Source organism: Budorcas taxicolor, chromosome 4, assembly GCF_023091745.1.
Source record: "Budorcas taxicolor isolate Tak-1 chromosome 4, Takin1.1, whole genome shotgun sequence".
Lineage (NCBI taxonomy): Eukaryota > Metazoa > Chordata > Mammalia > Artiodactyla > Bovidae > Budorcas > Budorcas taxicolor.
In genome coordinates this window covers 12,600,679-12,622,885 of record NC_068913.1, presented here as the reverse complement: position 1 = coordinate 12,622,885, position 22,207 = coordinate 12,600,679, and the positions used below count along the sequence as shown (strand labels likewise).

Below are 22,207 nucleotides of genomic sequence, written 5' to 3'. Positions count from 1 at the left end.
TAAAGAACTATACTATAATATGGGCTTCCCTGGTGGCTCAGCAGTAAAGAATCCACCTGCCAAAGCATGAGACCCGGGTTCGATCACTGGGTTAGGAAGGTCCCCTGGAGAAGGAAATGGCAATCCACTCCAGTATTCTTGCCTGGAGAATCCCCTGGGTAGAGGAGCCTGGTGGGCTACAGTCCATCTGGTCACGAAGAGTCCAGACACAACTCAGCGACTAAACAGCAGCAGCAGCATACTCTAACATGCTCCTCTGAAGTCTCACTTAAAGCAAGGATCATGCTGCCAAAGAACAAACCTTCAAAGATCTCCCTTCTTCCACTTATACACTGAAAAATCAACCATGCCAGTTTAAAAATCGACTGTGACTCTATCTTAGGACATATTTCTCAGAAACACTGAGTAATTTAAGTAATATTGACTACGATGCTTACGTTTATCATCTTTCTTGACTATTTAATGGCAAAGCAACTGTTTTTAATAACTTACAAGGATTCTGTGGCGACCACTCTTTCTGCCAACCCATACAGTGTGTCCCCAGAGGTCAACACCACTAGGTGACTCAGGTGAGGACTCGGCACCTTCTCCTTCCTCTCTTCTGCTGCTGTGAGTGTGGCAGCGGAATCAGCCGAAACCTCCTGAAAAGATAACACACGTGCACACGCACAGCCTGGAACAGCAACTTTAACAGCAACAGACTGCATATTACAATACCGGACCTACAATTAAAATGCTCTCAGGCATATGTTAATTACACTTGATTTCAGTTCTTTTCCCCTCCTTTTATAGTTCCTAACTAGTAGAACTTTCCTTTTTATACTAAAGGAAAATGACCCAACTCTATACACTATTTTTCTAAATGTGGTCAAACAAGAAATCCTTCAGTTCAGTTCGGTTCAGTTGCTCAGTCATGTCCGATTCCTTGCGACCCCATGAATCACAGCGCGCCAGGCCTCCCTGTCCATCACCAACTCCTGGAGTTGACTCAAACTAATCCTTACGAAGGGACAAATATTTCATAGAGACAATAGTGAGAAGTCTTCCAAGAACTTATAAATGTTGAAAAAGAGACTGCCCCACCAGGATCAAACTGTTAAAATGCAAAAAACTGTGGAGTGATCAATCAACCCTTTCACATCGAAGTTTTAACCAAGGTAATCTTGGCGTATTCCCAAGAAGGTAGGACTAAAATGTAGTTCTAAACTGAAATGGAATCAACTGTATTGTATATGTGTATGCAGAGATGACTGATCTGCAGGGAGACGGCAGATGAAAACAAAAGAAAGGGATGTCCAAAGAGATGAGTGGGCTGAACCTTAAAAGATCCTCGAAGAAAATTATAGCACAAAACTTGAATATAAACAAAGCTAGAAGGGTACAAAATGTAAATCTAGATTACTTTTTAAATCAATTTTATAATCACAAATCTCTTAACATTTGCCTTGTGGAAAAAAAAGAGACATCAAATGCATAGAACTCTGGGGGCATAATAGGTTTGTAAATTTAGCAAAATGGAAATAATACATTATAAAACCTTTCAAGTTAGAAAATGGTTTTATTCTGTTTTTTAATAGCCTGTCTTCTACTACAGGTACTGTCTCTCTTCCATCTCTAATTACTCAATTAGCATTTAAAAGTTATTTTGCGAACAACTGTGTTTTCTCTCAGGACGATCAGGATAACGGAACCACGCAAGTTAATCAATGTCATGGCTCCATTATTTATTTCCTTCTACTAAAAAGGAACAAAAATCACCCCACTACTGAAAAAAAAAATCACAAAATTTCATACCGTTTCATACCAATTGGTTGCCTGGGCTATTATATTTAATAATTTAATCCTGGTGGCTATTTAATCACCACCTACCAGCCTGTCCAAGTAAAAAGCCTTAGAATCACTCTTGACCCCTCTTCCTTCTCACCTCCATCATGCCTAGACAACTCTCTTGTCTGATTCTTCCTCATGTCATTACTTCATCAGAACCAGGGCCTCACAACATTCCTGACCAGACCCATTCTAAAAGTCCCCTAATAGTCCCTCTGGCTTCTCCTGTTTCTACTCCACTTTCCACACTGGGTTATTTTTCAATAATACCTAGGTGATTTTTCTAAAATGGACATGTGATCACACCAGTCTGTAATTTAAAAATCTCAACTGACAATCCCTTCCTTACGGAGAAAAAGCCTAAACTTGTTGCCACGACATCACTGCTTTATCACCTTGCCAGCCTCATTTCCAGATGATCTCTGCACCCCTAAGACCTGGTCACACTGGACTGCTGTTACGCCTGTCCTACTGACGCTCCTGTCAGAGCTCTTGTCTCCTTGTCTTCCGAGCTCTTACTTCACTTTTTAAGTGTGAACTCATGTTTGCCTCCTTCCTGTAAACTTCTCACTCTCCCGAGAAATGCACTTGTGTTACCGCTATCTACATGCATGCCCGTATGTGGCATACAGCACAGGCTGTCAGTGGCTGTTCTCCCTTACAGCGCTGTGAGTTCCCGAGGCAGGGACCAATTTCGCCCTCTCTGTACTTTAAGTTCGTGGCATGCCTCTTGGCATGAGCTGACCCTCCTCAGTTTCACTGATGGAGAACCTTCTCTTACTCTGTTATTCTCTTTCAAGCCCATTCATTGCCATCAGGCATTTGTCTGCTTCACTCCACAAAGAGAGAGTTAGCTAAGTACCCACTGGCCTCCTTAGGACCAAGTCCAACAGTCAACTCTGAACCTCCATCTCTGAGTATTCCTCCTGACCTTTGAACCCAGCATGCTCCAGTCTTTATTCCTGACTCTTCTCTTAGTTACATTCTACTCCCTACACAATTTCATCCGGTCTCACAGAGTTAAATGCCATCCACATGTCAATAGCTCAAAATGTAAGCCCTGACCAGTCTCTCATCTTCAGCGGATTTAACATATCTGAAACTGAACTCCTGATGTCCTCCTAAAACATGCGGCTCCTTTAGCCTGATCCACCCACTAATGGCACAGGCTCCAGAGGTCAGCTGCCATCCTTGACTCCTCCCAGTGTCAAACTCCTCTTGTAATCCATCAACAAATTTTGATGGGTCTACCTTCAAAACAGACCCATCTGGGGAAATATGCTCAAGAAGAGCAAGAAAGTCACCAAAATGTCAACATGACGTAAATAAATGGTATGTGCTTACTGTGCACTTAAATGGAAAAGCTTCTAACAGGACCCATGTTTCAGCTCATACCAGGAGAGTAAGGAAAGGATATACAGCCCTTTGAAGACTTTAAGAAATGAAACCGTCATCTTTATTCTCACAGTGAAAGTTACATTTATAGCTTTTTCTGCCACGAATGTACTAACACAAAGAAAATTCATATTTATGGACTTTTCTGGATCAATTTAGAATACATTTTTTCTCATCAAAGATTCAAAGTTGGTCAAAGGTCTCAAAGCAAACAATTTAGCATCACCAGGTAGATAACTAAAAATTCACATTTCTGATACTACCACCACCTACGCCAGCCCTCTCTCCTACTTCACTATTAGACCATCTTTTTTTAGACTTTTATTTGATGTGTCAAACAAATTTTCTTAGTTTACAGTGAATTTACATGATAAACAGTTTCAGGTGGCATCTTAAAGAACATGATGATTTGATTCTGACTTTTACAGCTTGAAGACAAGCAAAACTTAAAAAATATATGTGGGGAAAATTACCCAAAAAGTGCTTATTAAAGTTTTAAGGAACACGTAGGAGAAATATGAGGAAAAAATACTACTTCCATCCAGTGGTTTCAGACTGATTAGGCTATAATTTGTTTTAATAGACAAGAAATATATTGAATAGCAAGAAACCAATTAATGTTCTCTGCCAGTGTAGATGCAAATTAATGAAGATGATTTATATACCAGCTTATGGAAACCTGAGATCAAGGTCTAGTAAATGACAAATATATTTTTTAAAATAATAAAATAACACTTATCAGTATGAGCAACAATTTAACATGGAAACCATTGGAAACTAATGGGAATTTTCAGAAAAACTTCTGATGTACTGCTGTAGAGTCTTATCCATCAGAGGAGTCAAGACTCCAGAGAGACTCTGTCAAATGTCAAAGGTCAGTGCTCCTTACAAACGAAGGGGAACAACAGCCTCCACAGGCTTCTGGTGCAAAGTGCAGTCTTTGATTTAAGAGATGGGAAGAATAAGGTCTTAAAAAAAGATATCTTTAGGGACTTCCCCAGTAGTTGAGAATCCGCCTGCCAATGCAGGGGACACGGGTTTGATCCCTGGTCTGGGAAGATTCCACATTCCACAACTACTGAGCCCACGTGCCACAACTACAGAAGCCCGTGAGCCTGAGCCTGTGGTCTGCGATGAGAGAAGCCATGGCAACGAGACGCCCGCACACCACAGCGAAGAGCAGCCCCGCTGGGCCACAAGTAGAGGAACCAGTGCATACCAATAAAGACCCAGAGTGCAGCCAAAAGCAAACAAATAAACATCTTTACAAGACAAGGTACCGAAGGAAAACTCTATTTATTAGGGAGGGGTTTGTCTCTGGTTTAAAAAAATGCATTTATAAAATTGACTATTACACCAATTTAGGGGCTTCCCTCATAACTCAGTTGGTAAATCATCTGCTGGCAGTGCAGGAGAGGCTGGGTTCAATTCCGGGTCAGGAAGATCCCCTGGAGAAGGAAATGGCAACCCACTCTGGTATTGTTGCATGGAGAATCCCATGGACAGAGGAGCCTGGTGGGCTACAGTCCATGGGATCGCAAGAGGCGGACACGACTTAGCGACTAAACCACAAACCACTGGGGAAAAACATCTCCAATGCATCAAGAACTGGTCTGACAGATGCTACAGATACATTGTTATGGGTGACTGCTTGTCTTAAAGAACAGCTAGTTTGGTCACTGTTTACTGGATCATGCTATTTCATTACACACTGTATAACAGCATTTAATCCACAACTCAAGGGTCAGATCTGGAATTTTGGCTTGACAATCATAAGCTAGTAACTAGCAGAGCTACCAGAGAACCACCGGCGTGAATGACTCCAGTGGTATATTTTGGCCCATCTATCATCAGGCATTCAGCCAGAGACAAGAAATAATTCAGCTGTAGGCTAAGATCTGGAAAACAAGATCTTCAGGTCAAGATTATACTCAGTGTCAAACAAGGAGAAGCAAAATCGAAACAGATAAATGCCAATGGGGCTGAAAGTCAATGATGGATTTTACGCAAAACCAAAAAAAAACCTGATGACTGTGTCAAACAAGCTTTGACTCTGCAAATGAATATCAGGATTAAGTGGACAACAAGACCAAGAAAACAAGCCAGGTTAATCCAGGTGACACCAAACTCAAGGATTCAAGTTTATTCATTTACTCTATATACATATATTGAAGAGATGCTGTATACAAAAGTAAGTGCTATGAATATGAATGTTTATTTTAAAAATAAGTGCTGGGCAAAAACGATCTCCAAATTTAAAGGGGACTGGATGAGACAGATACAGGTTATTTCCTCTGCATAAACAGTGCTCACATGAAATATCCACACATGGCTCTCTCACTTTACTCTTATCTCTGTCTGAAGAGCACTGTCCCATCACCTTGCTTCATTTTCTTCTTGGCACTTATCAGGACCTGCTACTCTTACATATATATATGTCTCGCTGCCCCAGTAAGATGTAAGTTTCAAGAAGATGAGAATTACCTCTGTGTACTGATGACTTTTCCACTATTACAATAATGCATGATACATAATAATTATTCCAAATAAGTAATGCTGAAAAGAATGAATGATTACAAAAACTTCAATAAGAAGTATGCTCATAATATAGAGCTTATGCAAAAGTGATCGCTTATTTGGGTAAGTGAAGGAATAAAGGAAAATTCATGGATGCAGAGAAAAGCACTGAAGAACACACGTCTCTGGCTACAGTGACCAAGCATTAAGAAATTTTTTTTTTCTTATTTAAATACTTGTGTTGGCTTAAATACTCTAGAGGATCAGTCCCAGTTTTGCAAACACAGCATTTTAAAACATGCATTTCATCACATGACAGTTAAGAATCAAGACTTCCTACTATATAGCCAATTAAATCCAAACATCTCAAATGTTAAAGACATTTACAAAGTGGTCCTTAAACAATCTTTGCAACACAACTCTCTGGCATAAACAGATGCCCCATCACAAAAACCTGTCAGTTTGGGCTGGGCTTGCTGCCACCTCCAAGCCCTTGCTCAGCCTTGGAACCTTAATTTGAATACCATTCCTCCTCCTTTTCCTCACTAATCCCATGCCTGCTCTTCAAAGTCGAGCATCCTCCTGTAGTCATTCTCAGACATTAATTCTGAAGATAAACCTTTCTTCTCTTTGAACTTGCACTGCACACAGAACCAGTATCATATTTTTTTGTGATACTAGCTTTCTCTCTCCATCTGGCTCTAAGAAACGTCCATCTCACTTCCTACAGGCAATCAGTGTACTAGGAACACAGGAAATTAACGTATGTATAGAAACACATTCACATGTAGTTGATTAGATGACCAATTTCTACTTAAATAACTAAAAAGAATGGGTTCCAATCGATTACTTACCAGATCAATGAGGCTTTCTTGTATCCTGTTTAGAGTTGTTCTTAGTCTACTACTGCTAAGACCTAGTCCTGTTGATTCCAACTGAAAAAGACAACGAAAAGCACGTTTCATCACTTTGGAGAGAACCCTGCAAATGTTTTAACTTTAAAGTAGTGAAAAGTATGTGATGAGTTTTTACTCAAATTCTTAGCATTCAGAGGGTTTCCAAACACCAAATTACCAAAATAATCAAGGAAAGAAGTCAAATCTTCACCCTCAAGGGAACAAGAGAGCTATTGACACGTGTGTCCCACTAACATCAATCAATCTAATGAATTTATCAGGAGAGAATTTACCAGAATTTCTTTCCCACAGATTACTACTTTCAACTGCAAAGCCTAAAAATTTTCATATACTTAAAGAACCCAAGGATGCGAAAGGTCACACTGACACAGAAAAAACAAAACAGAGATGATACATATTTTCAATATCAAGAATGAGAGTACAGCTAACACTACAGATTCTTCAACATTAAAAGGATAATAAGAGAATTTTATGAATAATTTTATGCCAATAAATTTACCAAACCAGACAAAATGGACAAATTCCTTGACAAACTCATAAAAACTGACCTTAGAAGAAACAGAATATTTACCAGTTATTGTTAAATTTAATAAAAACCTTCAAAAAGTACTAACCCTACATAGACTCTTAAAAAATATAAAAAACAATGTTTTCCAACTGTTTTAGGAGACTAATACTACACTGATTTCTAAGCCAAAGATAACACAGAAAACCTAACTACAGACTCATAAACTTTATGAACACAATTATTTTTTTTTAATTCTTAAGAAAATATTGAGGAAAGAGAAGAGGACGACAGAGGATGAGATGGATGGATGGCATCAGCAACTCAATGGACATGAGTTTGAGCAAATTCCAGAAGACAGTAAAGGACAGGGAAGCCTGGCATGCTACAGTCCATGGAATTGCAAAGAGCTGGACACGACTTAGTGACAAACAACAACAAGAAAATATTACCAAATTCCTTCATGACCAAGTGGTGTTTGTCTTGGGAATACAAGACTGGTTTAATAGCCTAAAATACTACTTTGAAATTAACCAAAATAATTCATCATATTAATATATTTCTTTAGGAAAGAAAGTTATGATTGCTTAAATAGATTCAGAAACTTTATCCTTTCATGATAACATGAATTTATCCTTTCATAATAACAATTCAGAAATCAGTAACAGAAGAGAATTTTGTCAACATGACCACAGGACTCTATAAAATAGCTGGCATCATGGTGAAAGGCTCAAAACTTTCTATCCTGGAGAGATGAGGGAGGAGGGAACAGGACGTCAACTCACACCACTTTTATTTTATGTTGTGCTGGAGGTTAAGTTTTTGCAATTTTTCTCCAGCATACAGATATATATGCTATATGAGGCCTACAGACTAAAAAATAGAAGGCAAACAGACTGGAAAAGAAGAGGTAAAGCTGAATATCAGATACTTCCCTTTAAGTGCTGATTTAACTCCACTCCACGAATTTTGGTATGCTGTGTTTTCATTATCATTCACTTTGAAATAGTTTCTAATTTCTCTAGTGGTTTCTTATTTAAGCCAATCTTTATTTAGGTGTGTGCTAATTTTGAAATATTTCAGGTTTCCCATTTTATTGTTATTTCTTTCTAATTTAATTATATTGACATCAGAAAATATATCCTATATGATTTCTATGGTTTTTAAACTCATTGGAACATGTTTCACGGCCCAGACATATGGTCTATCCTGACAAATGTTCAAGCCTCAACAGAACTGTTTTAACCAATATGATGGTCACAAGTCACATGTGCCTAATTTAAATACAAACCAGCTGAAATCAAGTACAATGAAAAACCCAGTCCCTAACCATACCAGTCATGTTTAAGTGCTCAGAAGACACTGTGGCTTGTGGCATATTGGGCACTACAAATATAGAACATTTCCATTATTGCAAAACTTCTCTTGGAAAGCACTGCTCTAGAGGCACAGTCTAAGAAGATAGAGTAAAGCTCATTTAGAAGACTAAAAGATGCTAACAATTAGCTAAAACTCCAGAATGGCTTTCTTCTTTATATATTTATTGAGCATTGTGTAATGAATTAGTACCTATTTTATAGTGACATGAATTCTGCAGCAACTTAAGTCTCTGATTATGTTAGTATTCTAATTTTTCAGAGTTAAGAACACAGCAAATTTAGATCCTATAGTAAAAGATCCTGTCTTTGATATACTTGTGATCACCGTGAGAATATGAGTATTTTGTATGATGAATATAGTCATCCATTAAAACTCACAAGTTTTTGAAAAGGTACAAAATATTGTATGTGAAACATTAGTATTAGGATATGTTCATAAAATCCAATGCTATGCTTTTATAGAAAAAAAAAATCTGTCAAAAACCTAGGAATTCCCAAATATCAGATCAGTTACCTGCTTAATACTGTGCTGTTCTCCTTAGGAGCAGAAAAAGATAAAACTCAACAAGATCTTTGTAAGCATATAAAGGAGGTACAGGAAATATTAATTCTACGGCAGGCAGATGGTTCAGTTCAAAGATTTTCATATTATTTTTTAAAATATTTGCCATTATTTTCTGAAGGTACAGTGCCTGCTATGGTTGTTGGCCAATATTTAAAATGTTTCATTTATTATAATAAATATATACCAAGTTAGATTTAAACAAAGCAACCTGTACATTTTCACTGCCAAAACGCATCAAAGTTAGAAAGAGATGCTGCACTTTTTCTGCCAAAAATGTGAATAATATACAACATGTCTATTATATCAAAGCTTAAAACTAATATATTTTAAACAAGGCAACTGGGCACACAAAAAGCTGGTATCAATAATTCTGTTGCATTTTGGATGGATAATTGTCAAAATAATGTTATTTGTGTATTTTATACAGAGAGAATGAACTTTACATTTACAAAAACAAATTTTAAAAGAAACAGACTCTTCCCCCAAAGACTGACTTACTGAATCATTCCGACCAAAAAAGGTATATATTGCATACAAGTAATAATCAAAGAGCTGAGACATAAAATGGATAACATCAAATGCAATTGGCTTAAGAATGTTCATCATCTGCATATATTTACCTGAAAAGAAAAAAAAAAAAAAAACACCACAAAATTAAAATCTGTTAGTCTCTAATTAAGAAACCATAAAAATACTTTACCAAAATATTTTTAATGAAATATTACATTCCTTAGTCATATCGGCCACGCCTCAAGTACTCAACATTTACTTGTAGCTCATTTATTTGTAGTTAGTGACTACTGTACTGGACAGCGCAGAAATAGAACAGTTATACCATCTTGGAAAGTACTACAGGATGGCACTGATTAAAAAAGGGAAAAAAAAAACCTAAAAAACTTCTCATGTCATTATATTTTACTGTTTGCCTTATATTTATGGAACTCCTGAACTCTTCTACAGTGACCCTGTATACATACCCAACATTAGCTCCTCATCTCTTGGAGATTCCATTTAAAACAATTTCTTCAAAAATGTTTAGGTGTAATAAGACAAAAGACAACATATTCTGAGAAAAAGTGGGGTTCTTTTCATAAGCATATTATACACATGAAGCAAAAGTAAAAAACAAACAAACAAGAAGAAACTGTGGAAGATACTCCCCGTTGCCCCAGATCCCGGCCCTGTGAAATCTGCCGTCGGAGGCCAAGAACATTTCTTTATCACCACATCAGAGCTCAACAGTCTCAAAATGCCAAGAACACGTCCTCCTCATTCCTTCCTTTGGGAGATGCCAGTGTTCCTTTCTTTTTCCTCTACACGTATGATACAGTTACATAAAAACATTTAAAACCCAAAATTTATGCATTTATAAACTTGTTCATGTGTTTGAAAGGTGCATGGGAGATGGGCTGAATCAAACACTACCCAATAATGAATACTGAATTGTGTTTTTTAAAGGAAATAACAGGGAAAGAAGCAGATCTATAAAAAATGCTTTTCTGCAGAAGTTCTTAAAACAGGCTATTTGCTTTATTTCCAAATGAGCATTCAGGAGCCATCTCCACTTTATGGAACTGCTATGCATTTTAAATTGGTATGATTGAGGACACCAGAATTAAAGAGAAAACACATTAACTGCAGCAGAAAAAAAACTGACAAATTTACTCTAATGGAAATATCTACATCATTTCTTTATTATCTAAGAACTCAGTACATCTGTCTTATACGAGAAATGAGTTTAAATAATGGACGGTCAGAAAGACAAGCACACACACATAGAGTAAAAAAAAAACCCATCAATTTAGATTCCATTCTTACTCCTGTTTACAAGTCTTTTGTTTCAGAATTATTTTTTGTAATCATTTCACATAATCAAGATTTTTTTTAAATCTCAATTGAAAAATACTTGAAAATACACTCAGAACATTCTGGATCACTATGAAGACATTTCATCGACTGCAAACACATCACTATTTAAACTGCAACTATTTACCCATTAAATAATGTGATACTATAAAGAGAAAAAAATGAAAAAGTAGATTATATTACTTTAGTCTGTAAAAGAACATTTCTAGAAGGTGAATAGTAAACAACATCTGGATTGACACACATCCAGAATACAAAGCTCCTCTCTGTTCCTAATAAGATTAACCATTCTTCATATAAGTCATCTTTTAAGAAAGGATATAAAAATGAATTAATAGGTAAATGCTATTTTAAATGTGCAATTAGAAGAAAAAAAAAACAGATGATCCCAACTGGTCTGAAAAAAAAGAAACACAATCATTCAATACATTCAACAAACACTTTTTAAAAGCTTTCTATGTTCACGGTCTTGTGTTAAGACACAAGGAACTACCCAGAGTCCCTGTTCTCTCACAGAGCCTCTTCTGTGACTTCACAGGGCCAGACACGGAAGGCAGTCACTGATAAGCAGGCTGCCAGTATACTAACATAGAGAAGAGTAAGAAATCTGTCTTTCCACTACTAGAGGGTCGAGTAGGCCTTTGGAGGCCTGAGGGAATTCATGCACTCCCTCAGTATTACTGAACTAAAAGAGAATTTTACAATCAATTAAAATACCTCTGAAGAGAAGAGGCTGAGAGAGTAAAGGCAGATAGGTATGCTCACCAGAAAATGATAAACCTCAAAACATTCCTAGACCAGGGGTTGGCAAACCTTTCCTGTAGAGGACCAAAGACTAGATAGCTTAGGCTTCGTATGTCGTTCAGTCTCTGGGGCAGATACTCAGCTCTGCTAGTCTTGGTTTCAACTGTTCAACTCTCCCATCATAGCACAGAAGCAGCCACGGATGACATGTGAACAAACAAGCACGGGCGTATTCCAATCAAACTTTATTTACAAAAACAGGCAGTCAGACTGATTTGGCCTGCAGGCTACAGTTTCCCAATTCCTGTCTGTACTAGATGACAGAGAGCAGATGGGAGCAGGACGATGGAAAGACACAAAGAGAACCACAAAGGCTGTGGAAGCTGTCTGGTAAGACGTGACTGCTTAAAAGCAACAGGTACTGCCAAAGAGCAGGAGCAAGACATGGGGCTGAGAAAGGATGGGTGAACTGAAGGCGTACATATGGAACAAAGTACCTGTCCCCACGCCCTAGCTACTGTTCCTCATCAGCAGTTACAGTACTGTAGGCCCCCCATCCTTATCTGCGGTTTCAGTTACTCACAGCCAACCTCACTCCTAGAACAGTAAACAGAAAATCCTGGAAATAAACAAGTCATAAGTTTTAAGTCAAGCGCTGCTCTGAGCAGCATGCTGAAATCACACGCTGTCTGGCACCATTTACTTTATAATGGGCCCCAAATGCAAGAGAAGTGATGCTGGCCATTCGAATCTGCCAAAGAGAAGCTGTACGGTAGGTACTTCCTTTGAGTGAAAAGGTGGACGTTCACAACTTAATAATGAAAGAAAAAAAAATCATATGCTGAGGATGCTAAGATCTGTGGTAAGATTGGATCTTCTGTGAAACCATGATGAAGCAAAAAGAAATTTGTGCTAGTTTTCACTGTCACAGCTTGGACTGCAAAAGTTTCAGCCAAAGCAGTAAGTGTTTAGCTAAGATGGTAAAGGCACTGAATCTGTACAGTGTGAGAGAGACTACATTTATATAACGTTTATTATAGTATATAATTTTTCTATTTTATTATTAGTATGGCTTGTTAATCTTTTCCTGTGCCTCGCCTAATTTATAAATTAAACTTTTTACCACAGGTATGTGTACAGAAGAAAAAACATCATCTATATAGGGTTTGCCATGACCTATGGTTTTAGGCATCTACTGGGGATCTTTGAACATATCTCAACACATAAGGGGGGACTACTGTATAGGCTGCCAGAATTTCCCAGACAAAAGCAAAATAAAGTCCCCTAGGAGTTCTTTCTAAAAGAAGTAAAGAATAAACAACACCCCCCTCAACACTGGCAAATACACTTAATTGAACAAACTTAAAAAAATAAATTAGAAAAGCTAAGGTTTCTAGTGTGGCTATTGGCACCACAGATTAAAATCTTTCTCATTCTGGGAGATCTGTCCCCATAATGTAAAGTGAGTGAGTGGGTGAAGTTGCTCAGTCGTGTCTGACTCTTTGTGACCCTGTGGACTGTAGCCCACCAGGCTCCTCCGTCCATGGGATTCTCCAGGCAAGAATACTGGAGTGGGTTGCCATCCACCCAGACCCGCCCTACTCTATACAAAGTTCCCAGTTAGAATACCTACTAAAGAGAAAGAGCCGGCTCCAACACAGTTCTAATTACTCAGCAGAGGACACCCACAATGGCTATCCAGGCCTTCCATTTTAGGGATAAATAATCGAAAGTCACCAGGCCCATGAGGAAAATTCAGAATGACTGTAAAGAGAAAAGCTGATGCTAGAGAAAATAAAACAACTGAAGCTAAAGAAGAGGAAATACAGTAATTATGTAAAGCCCTATCATAGGCAAACATGGCAGGAAGAAAAAGAGTATAGAAGGGTTCTTAAGTATTTAAAGTTATTAAAAATGTGATTTAAAAAAAAATTAAAGAAATGGGAAAAGGAAGTCTACCAGAAGGTATAGCAAAAAGACAAAAACACAGAAAAATACTGATATTAGAGAAATATGAGAGACGAAAAGGGCCAATTTAAGAGACTGAACACTTGAGTAAGGGGAAATCAGAGAAAAAGGGATTAAAGAAAATGGGGAGGCAGAAATCAAAGAAACAGTCATAGCTGAGAAACACACGAACCATTAGACTGAAAGGGCAACAAACTGCACAACACACTTAATGAAAAAGACCCCACAGAGACATCATGGAGGATTCTGAAACACCAAGGGGGAAAAAAACATAAAAACTTTCAGACAGAAGAAATTCACCTGCAAAAAATGAATAATAGACCATCAGACATTTCCACTTTCTAAGGAAAAGTAATTCTCAGTTGACAATTCAATACACAACTAAACTGTCATTCCATGAAGAGCAGAATAAAGACATATTTAGACTGACAAGGATTCAAAACATTTACTTCTTAACACCCTTTTCTGAGAAATTACAATTAGTAGAAAGACAACCAGAAACAAACCAAGCAATTGCCTCCATACTATTGAGATGGAGCAGGAGGTGCGTGGGAGACACTTGCTTTTTGCCACAGGTTCTTCTTTACTAATTAATGTGTTACTGCGAGGCCTCCCCCCAGTGGCTCAATGGTAAAGAGCCTGCCTGCAGTGCAGGAGATGCGGGCTTGATCCCTGGGTTGGGAAGATCCCCTGGAGGAGGGCATGGCAACCCACTCCAGTATTCTTGCCTGGAGAATCCCAGGGACAGAGCAGCTTGGCAGGCTACAGTCCATGGAGCCGCAGAGTCAGACACGACTGAGCATGCACATACACATGCACGTGTTACTGTGAGAGGAGCTACCTTGATAAACATATAGAAGCATGGTTCCAAAGTTAGCCAGCCGAGCTGAGAAAATGTGGTCTGTAGCTCAGATATAAGGCACCCTCTCTTCCTCTCCAGAGTTCCCGACAGAGGCACAGAGGCAGCATGCTTTAGGAACACAGAGGAAAGTTACCTAATACGTAGCCCAGATAAACAAGATGTCTCCCAAATTACAAACTTCATGAAGCTCCTATTCCTGCCTCTAATCTCTACTATCACCGTGCTGACCTCTGTCCAGGAACTGACACTCCTGACATCCTCCACTAGGGCTATGAAGCATGGAAGTCAAGAGCTTACTGGCTCTAGGATCAGCCAACCTGTGTGACATATACAGCAAGTTATTTATCAACAGGCTTCGATTAACTGTATATTAAAAAGGTACTCTGAAAAACTCATGAGAAAATGCTTGTTAAAGGTTTACATAGCATATAATTAAGAGAGCAAAATGTCTTAGCTACCTCTCCTAAATAAAATAAATATACTCGTGATGAAGGCAAAATGGGAGACATACATATATATATATAGGATATTACATGAAGAGAATCTAACCTAATCTAGAGATGAGGAAAAGCTTCATAGGGAAAGCACTGTTTAAACTCTCTCACCCTTTGCAGCAACATGGGTGGGTCTAGAGATGATCTTTCTAAGTTAAGTCAAGTCAGACAGAGAAAGACAAAAATCACATGATATCACTTATATGTGGAATCTAAAAAATGATACAAATGAACTAATTTACAAAACAGAAAGAGACTCACAGACATAGAAAACAAACTTATTGTTACCAAAGGGTAAGAGGGAGAATAAATTAGGAATTTGGGTTTAATGGAAACACACTATTATATATAAAATAAACAACAAGGACCTACTGTACAGCACTGGGAACTATATTCAATATCTTGTAACAGTCTATAATGGAAAACAATCTGAAAAAGAAATATATACATATATATATGTACATATGTGCATATGTGTGTTATATATACGTATATAAAATGGAATCATTTCCTGTACATCTGAAACACTGTATATAACTATACTTACATTTTTTTAAAAAGCAAAAAACAAAACCCGTCTCACCCTAAATCTAGACGCTGAGTCCTCTATACTCAAGGGAAAGAGGCACACAGAGGGGCCGGAGAAGAAACCAAGCAGCAGCGTGGACAAGGACTACACCAGAGGAGCAAGACTGGGGCTGCCTTACGAGCTCATCGTAGGGAACCAGAGAGGAGTGTGAGGACCACAGGGGAGGGGGCCTGGGGGGATTTAGTCAGTGCGACACAGCCCCTGTGCAGAGGAGGGAATGCGGGGTAAAAAGAAAAAGAAATGCTGAAAGTGTGCATCTGTGTGTTAAAAATTAAAGAGTTCTCAGTGTAAAATTTATTGAGTAGCTACCAGAAGCGAAAAGCACTTGGCTGGGTGCTCTATATGCTGCAAAGATGGCAAACTTTCTTCTTCTTGTATAGGAGCTAACAATCTGATGGGGCAAAAGCACGAACAGGATCTGAGCTGGAAGGATGTTTGTTATCCTTAGAGCAGTGCACTGAGTTGAGAGCTCCTCAATGGGTATAAATAGCACATAAAGGGCAACTGAGCCGCAAATGAGAAAGGCGATTTGGAGGCCAGGCCTTTGTTTATACCTTGGGGTATGTTATCTTTTAACCATTTTCACGCATTACTTTTTCAATTTAAAATACTCTCTGATAAAATGAAAATATCAATGCCCCACCTATAAGAATGTACCCACGAAAGAGATTTCTTCCCTCCGATTTCTGTGTTTCCTCCGTCATATACACTGCCACTCAGCCACAGTCTGACTAAACGTCCCTTATGTAGGTATCCCAGTAATGTTAAATCCTGTGCCTGGGTTGGTGTGTATTCTTTCCAGCTGCTAAGGTAATTAATTTTGTTTTAAGGTCTGCAGGTTTTATGAACATAGGTTTTGGCACCCTATCCTCTGCCCCTCAGACTTAACCATAGCTGCTCACATGAGAGTTGCCTCCAGTAGAGAAAACTGTGGTTAACAAGGCTACTTCAATGATGAGACATATATCTTAAAATTTCTCTGCCTCTGTCTGCAAGAAATTCTCAGCCTGATAGGATTTTCTCTTTTCACAAGCAAGCACTCTGGTTAGTCCCCTGTACTTGTGAAAGACTCCAAGCCTTTCTAATAGATTTAGGTACCACCTAGCACTGGGGAGCTCCGTTAACTCTTTTGTCTAATCTCTCCTAAAGATCTGCCAAATAATCACCACTGAAAAAGGACACTTTGTATACCCCTTTAATGTTCTCAAATGTGCTTCCTAACCACTGAGAATGAGTTTCTTCATCTTCCCAGGCACCAAAAATTAATCTAGCTTATTTACACAACTGTACTGGCTTTGTACGAAGAGACGTTACCTTTGCCAGTATTACCTTCAAGTATTTCTATGCAATAATAGCAGGGGATGGAGTACTGTTATTTACTAGTTGGAGACCCCTCAGTGAGTGGTTCCCTCAAAATTCTAGTCCATGAATATGTACAAAATGAAGATACAGACGCGCCAGGCAGAGAGAAAGTGGTGGGCGTGCAAGTGCTCAGTGCTGCCACTATTCGTCATATTTGTATCTGGACTTCTTAATACTTCAATACTGAGCACAACCAATATCTAATTCCTGGTCAAATGTCTTTATGTGACTAGAATGCATAATAGCTTTCATAGTAAAAATACCACTATATAGCCTCCACCTTTGACTACCCAAAGCCCAAGCAGAAGCCCCCACTGCAGGCTCTGTAGTTCTTGCAGCAGTCCTACTAAAACTAGGGGGATACGGCATACTACGAATTTCATTACTCCTAAATCCAGTAACTGACTTTATAGCGTATCCATTTATCATACTATCCCTATGGGGTATAATCATAACTAGCTCGATCTGTCTTCACCAAACGGACCTAAAGTCACACATTGCATACTTGTCTGTCAGCCACATAGCACTTGTTATTTTAGCCATTCTTATCCAAACACCTTGAAGCTACACAGGAGCTACAGCCCTAATAATTGCCCATGGTCTTGCATCCTCCATACTTTTCTGCCTAGCAAACTCTAACTCCAAACGAATTCACAGCTGAACAATAATCCTAGCCTGAGGCCTACAGACATTCCTCCCACTAATGGCCACCTGACGACTCTTAGCAAGCTTAACTAATCTGGCTCTACCCCCAACAATCAACCTGATTGGAGAGCTATTTGTAGTAATATCAACTTTTTCATGATCCAACATCACAATTATTCTAACAGGGGCAAATATAGTAATTACTGCCTTATCCTCCCTGTACGTGCTAATCACAACACAACAAGGCAAATACAACTACCATATTAACAAAATTATACCTTCCTTCACACGAGAAAATGCTCTCATGTCATTACACATCTTACCCTTGTTACTACTATCCCTAAACCCAAAAATTATTCTAGGACCCTTGTACTGTAAATATAGTTTTAAAAAAAACATTAGATTGTGAATCTAATAATAGAAGTTTATTACCCTCTTATTTACCGAAAAAGTAACTGCTAATTCTATGCCCCCATGTCTAACAACACGGCTTTTCCAAACTTTTAAAGGACAGTAGTTATCTGTTGGTCTTAGGAACCAAAAAATTGGTGCAACTCCAAATAAAAGTAATAAACCTATTCTCTTCCTTTACATTGACCACCCTATTCTTACTAACCATACCCATTATAATAACAAGCTCTAACACAAACCTCCAATTATCCACTTTACATACAAACAACCATCTCATGCACCTTCATTACTAGTATAATTCCTACAATAATATTTATCCACACAGGCCAAAAGATAATCATTTCAAACTGACACTGGCTAATTATTCAAACCCTTAGATTATCACTTAGCTTCAAAATAGATTACTTCTCAATAATATTTGTCCCAGTAGTATTATTCGTTGCTGCTAAGTCGCTTCAGTCGTGTCTGACTCTGTGCGACCCCACAGATGGCAGCCCACTAGGCTCCCCCATCCCTGGGATTCTCCAGGCAAGAACACTGGAGTGGGTTGCCATTTCCTTCTCCAATGCATGAAAGTGAAAAGTGAAAGTGAAGTCGCTCAGTCATGTCTGACTCTTCACGACCCCATGGACTACAGCCTACCAGGCTCCTCCGTCCATGGGATTTTCCAGGCAAGAGTACTGGAGTGGGGTGCCATTGCCTTCTCCATTCGTTACATGATCTATTATAGAGTTCTCAATATGATACATACACTCAGACCCCAACATTAATCACTTCTTTAAATATCTACTCTTATTCTTCATCATAATACTTATCCTTGTTACCACAAACAACCTATTTCAATTATTTATTGGCGAGAAGGCGTTGGAATTATATCATTTTTGCTCATTGGATGATGATATGGACGAGCAGATGCAAACACAGCAGCCCTACAAGCAATCCTGTATAACCGCATTGGTGACATCGGATTTATCCTAGCAATAGCATGATTCCTAACTAACCTTAACACCTGAGACCTTCAACAAATTTTCATATTAAACCCAGACAACTCCAGCCTGCCTCTAACAGGCCTAGTACTAGCTGCAACCAGAAAGTCCGCCCCATTTGGTCTACATTCGTGACTACCCTCCGCAATAGAAGGCCCCACCCCTATCTCAGCACTACTCCACTCAAGCACAATAGTAGTAGCAGGCATTTTCCTACTAATCCGCTTTTACCCACTAACAGAGAACAACAAATATGCCCAGTCCATTATACTATGCCTAGGGGCTATCACCATGCTATTCACAGCAATGTGCGCCCTTACCCAAAATGACATCAAGAAAATTGTTGCCTTCTCTACATCCAGCCAACTAGGCCTTATAATGGTAACAACTGGCATTAACCAACCCTACCTAGCATTCTTCCATATTTGTACCCATGGGAGGCAGCACTGAGGAATAGTGGCAGCACCTAATCCCAGCCCTAAATGAAAAGACACGAGAGTCAGATGATCATTCTATGCACTGTGCCCTAATGACAACTCTCATAAAAGATCCAGTGGGAAGAAGACCGAAATTACGATGCTCAGATTCCCTGAGTGAGGTTCTATTCAGGACCGCTCAGGTTTTACACACCTGCTATACTAAAGAGCCACAGAATGAGCTTTTTCTGTTTCTATAAAGCCACTGTTAGAAAACAATGTCCACTGTGTTGGTCAGTGATTCTTATGGAAGAATTTGTTGTTATTATCTTCTGAATTTAGTTCCAGGAGTACATTTCTATCATTAACATATCCCTTTCTTAGATAATGAGAAAAACAATGCATTGTTCCTTCTGGTTTGCCTGCATTCCAGGTGGTGCTAGTGGTAAAGAACCCGCCTGCCAATGCAGATGTAAGAGACTCGAGTTCAATCCCTGGGTCAGGAAGATCTCCTGGAGGAAGGCCTGGCAACCCACTCCGGTATTCTTGCCTGGAGAATCCCATGGACAGAGGATCCTGGTGGGGTCCATAGGGTTGCAGAATCGGACATGACTGAAGCGACTTACCATGCACACAGTTGGAATAAAATGTGATTTTCTCCTCAGTTTTGTTGTGGCTTCCTATTTGCTTTGAGTGAATATATGTCTTTTAGGGTAGAAGGCAACAATGATGACCTCTAGTCCTTTTTGAACTCGGTAAGGAGTTAACTTACCTTAAATGTGGTTAAGTTACCATTTAATGTGGTTGACTGTATTATTTCCCCCAATGATCTGTTCTTTTCCACCTCCACTCCCTGGAAGAGGGTTATGTATCCTTGTCCACTGCCCTGGACTGGCAGCTCCTTCCTGTGAAGTTCACTTCTCTATCACGGGTCAAGCCTGACTTGCTATGACCAGTGACATGTTCCAGGAAGTCAGGCTAGCACATCAGAGTGGCAGCTTTAAGAGCCATAATATGGTTCAGCTCTTGTTCTCCCCACATCCCAGATCGGTGCTACTTTTTCAGCCTGCATCGCAGAATGAAGACACACATTGGGGCAGAACTAAGAAGCTCAGGAGTCAATACGCATTGTGATAAATCATGATAAGGCCACTGATGTGTTAGGGTGTTTTGTTACTTCCACATAACCGAGCACAAACTGACTTCATTCAACTACATCTCAAGCAGTGTGTCCAAACACTGTAATCTACAGTGAGTACGGAGGACTGATAAGGATGACAAGGACTTTGGAATATCCAACAATGAGGACCATATAAGGGAACTTAAGCACACTGATGCTTTTGAACTGTGGTGTTGGAGAAGACTCTTGAGAGTCCCTTGGACTGCAAGGAGATCCAACCAGTCCATTCTGAAGGAGATCAGCCCTAGGATTTCTTTGCACGGAATAATGCTAAAGCTGAAACTCCGGTACTTTGGCCACCTCATGCGAAGAGTTGACTCATTGGAAAAGACTCTGATGCTGGGAGGGATTGGGGGCAGGAGGAGAAGGGGATGACAGAGGATGAGATGGCTGGATGGCATCACTGACTCGATGGACGTGAGTCTGAGTGAACTCCGGGAGTTGGTGATGGACAGGGAGGCCTGGTGTGTTGTGATTCATGGGGTCGCAAAGAGTCGGACATGACTGAGCGACTGAACTGAACTGAACTGAAGCACACTGACCCTCAAGAATGGACTCGGGGAGGGGAAGCAAAAGGAAAGGAAGTGGTATAGCTACCACCACGTACTGGAAAAGTGACCATATGGGAAAAAAGGAGAAAAAAGTACAGACTTACTCTTTTTGCTCTTAAGAGCATATCTAAGACCAAGAGGTAGAATTAGACAGTTATTTTGGTTTACTATGAGGGAGAGATTTCTACCAATTATATCAGTCTAAGAGCAGAATGAGGAGTCTTGCAAACTAATAATGGTTACAGCAACTGCAAGACATGAAACAGAGACTGCTAGATGGCCCACATACATTAGATGCAGTAAAGAAAGAAATCCTCATTTTATGGGAAACTATACAAGATCATCTCCTTGGAACTCTTCTAACTCTGACTATAGATTCTGGAGAGTAACTCACGACTGCAGGTTCAGTTAGCTCTCTTGGATAAGGAAGAGAAGCTAATTCCCTGGCAACAATCAGCCATATCATAGCCTTTTAGAATCTGCCATTTTCCTGTATCATAAAAATATAAACTTTTTCTTTTCTGTTCAATTCATTATTACTTTTCCACACTATTTTTCCTAAAGAAAGTGAGACTTCTAAAAAAAAAACACTTTTCCTTCTTTATCCCATTCATTAATGAAATTTAGAAATTATCTTTGGGAACACAAACTTTTTTTATTAGAGCTAAGAGTAATTAAACTAGGCAACAGGAAATTATCATCTCCATAAATAGAATACAGAGATTTTTATAGAAAATCAGTAAGATTCCTGACTGGTATAGATAACTTAATTAACATGAGAAGACATCCCTATAACTTTGTCAAATGTACAGACTTATTTATGAGATACAAAGGTTGAGAGAGCATATAAAACGCTGGAGTACTGATATTAAAAATCCATATCATCTTCAAACTTAAATATTTCATATGGCATTTCTAGGTTCTTTGCCTCCTACAAAATCATGAATAAAGGTCTTATCTATAATATGAATAACGCTTCCCACAGTGTGAACATTTAGCTTGTAGAACTCTTGTGTCTGAAAAATGCC

General features: G+C 39.0%; 1 protein-coding gene across 1 annotated transcript in view; it reads right to left on the bottom strand.

Moving 5' to 3' along the window:
* VPS50 (VPS50 subunit of EARP/GARPII complex) overlaps positions 1 to 22,207 on the bottom strand; it is a 136,782-nt gene that overhangs the window by 14,117 nt on the left and 100,458 nt on the right. Inside the window, exons 21-23 of the mRNA XM_052638565.1 lie at positions 9,604 to 9,725; positions 6,594 to 6,674; positions 493 to 641 (exon numbers count right to left, since the gene is read on the bottom strand). Of these exons, the coding sequence (XP_052494525.1) occupies positions 493 to 641; positions 6,594 to 6,674; positions 9,604 to 9,725 (352 nt within the window). The remainder of the gene's footprint in view (positions 1 to 492; positions 642 to 6,593; positions 6,675 to 9,603; positions 9,726 to 22,207) is intronic.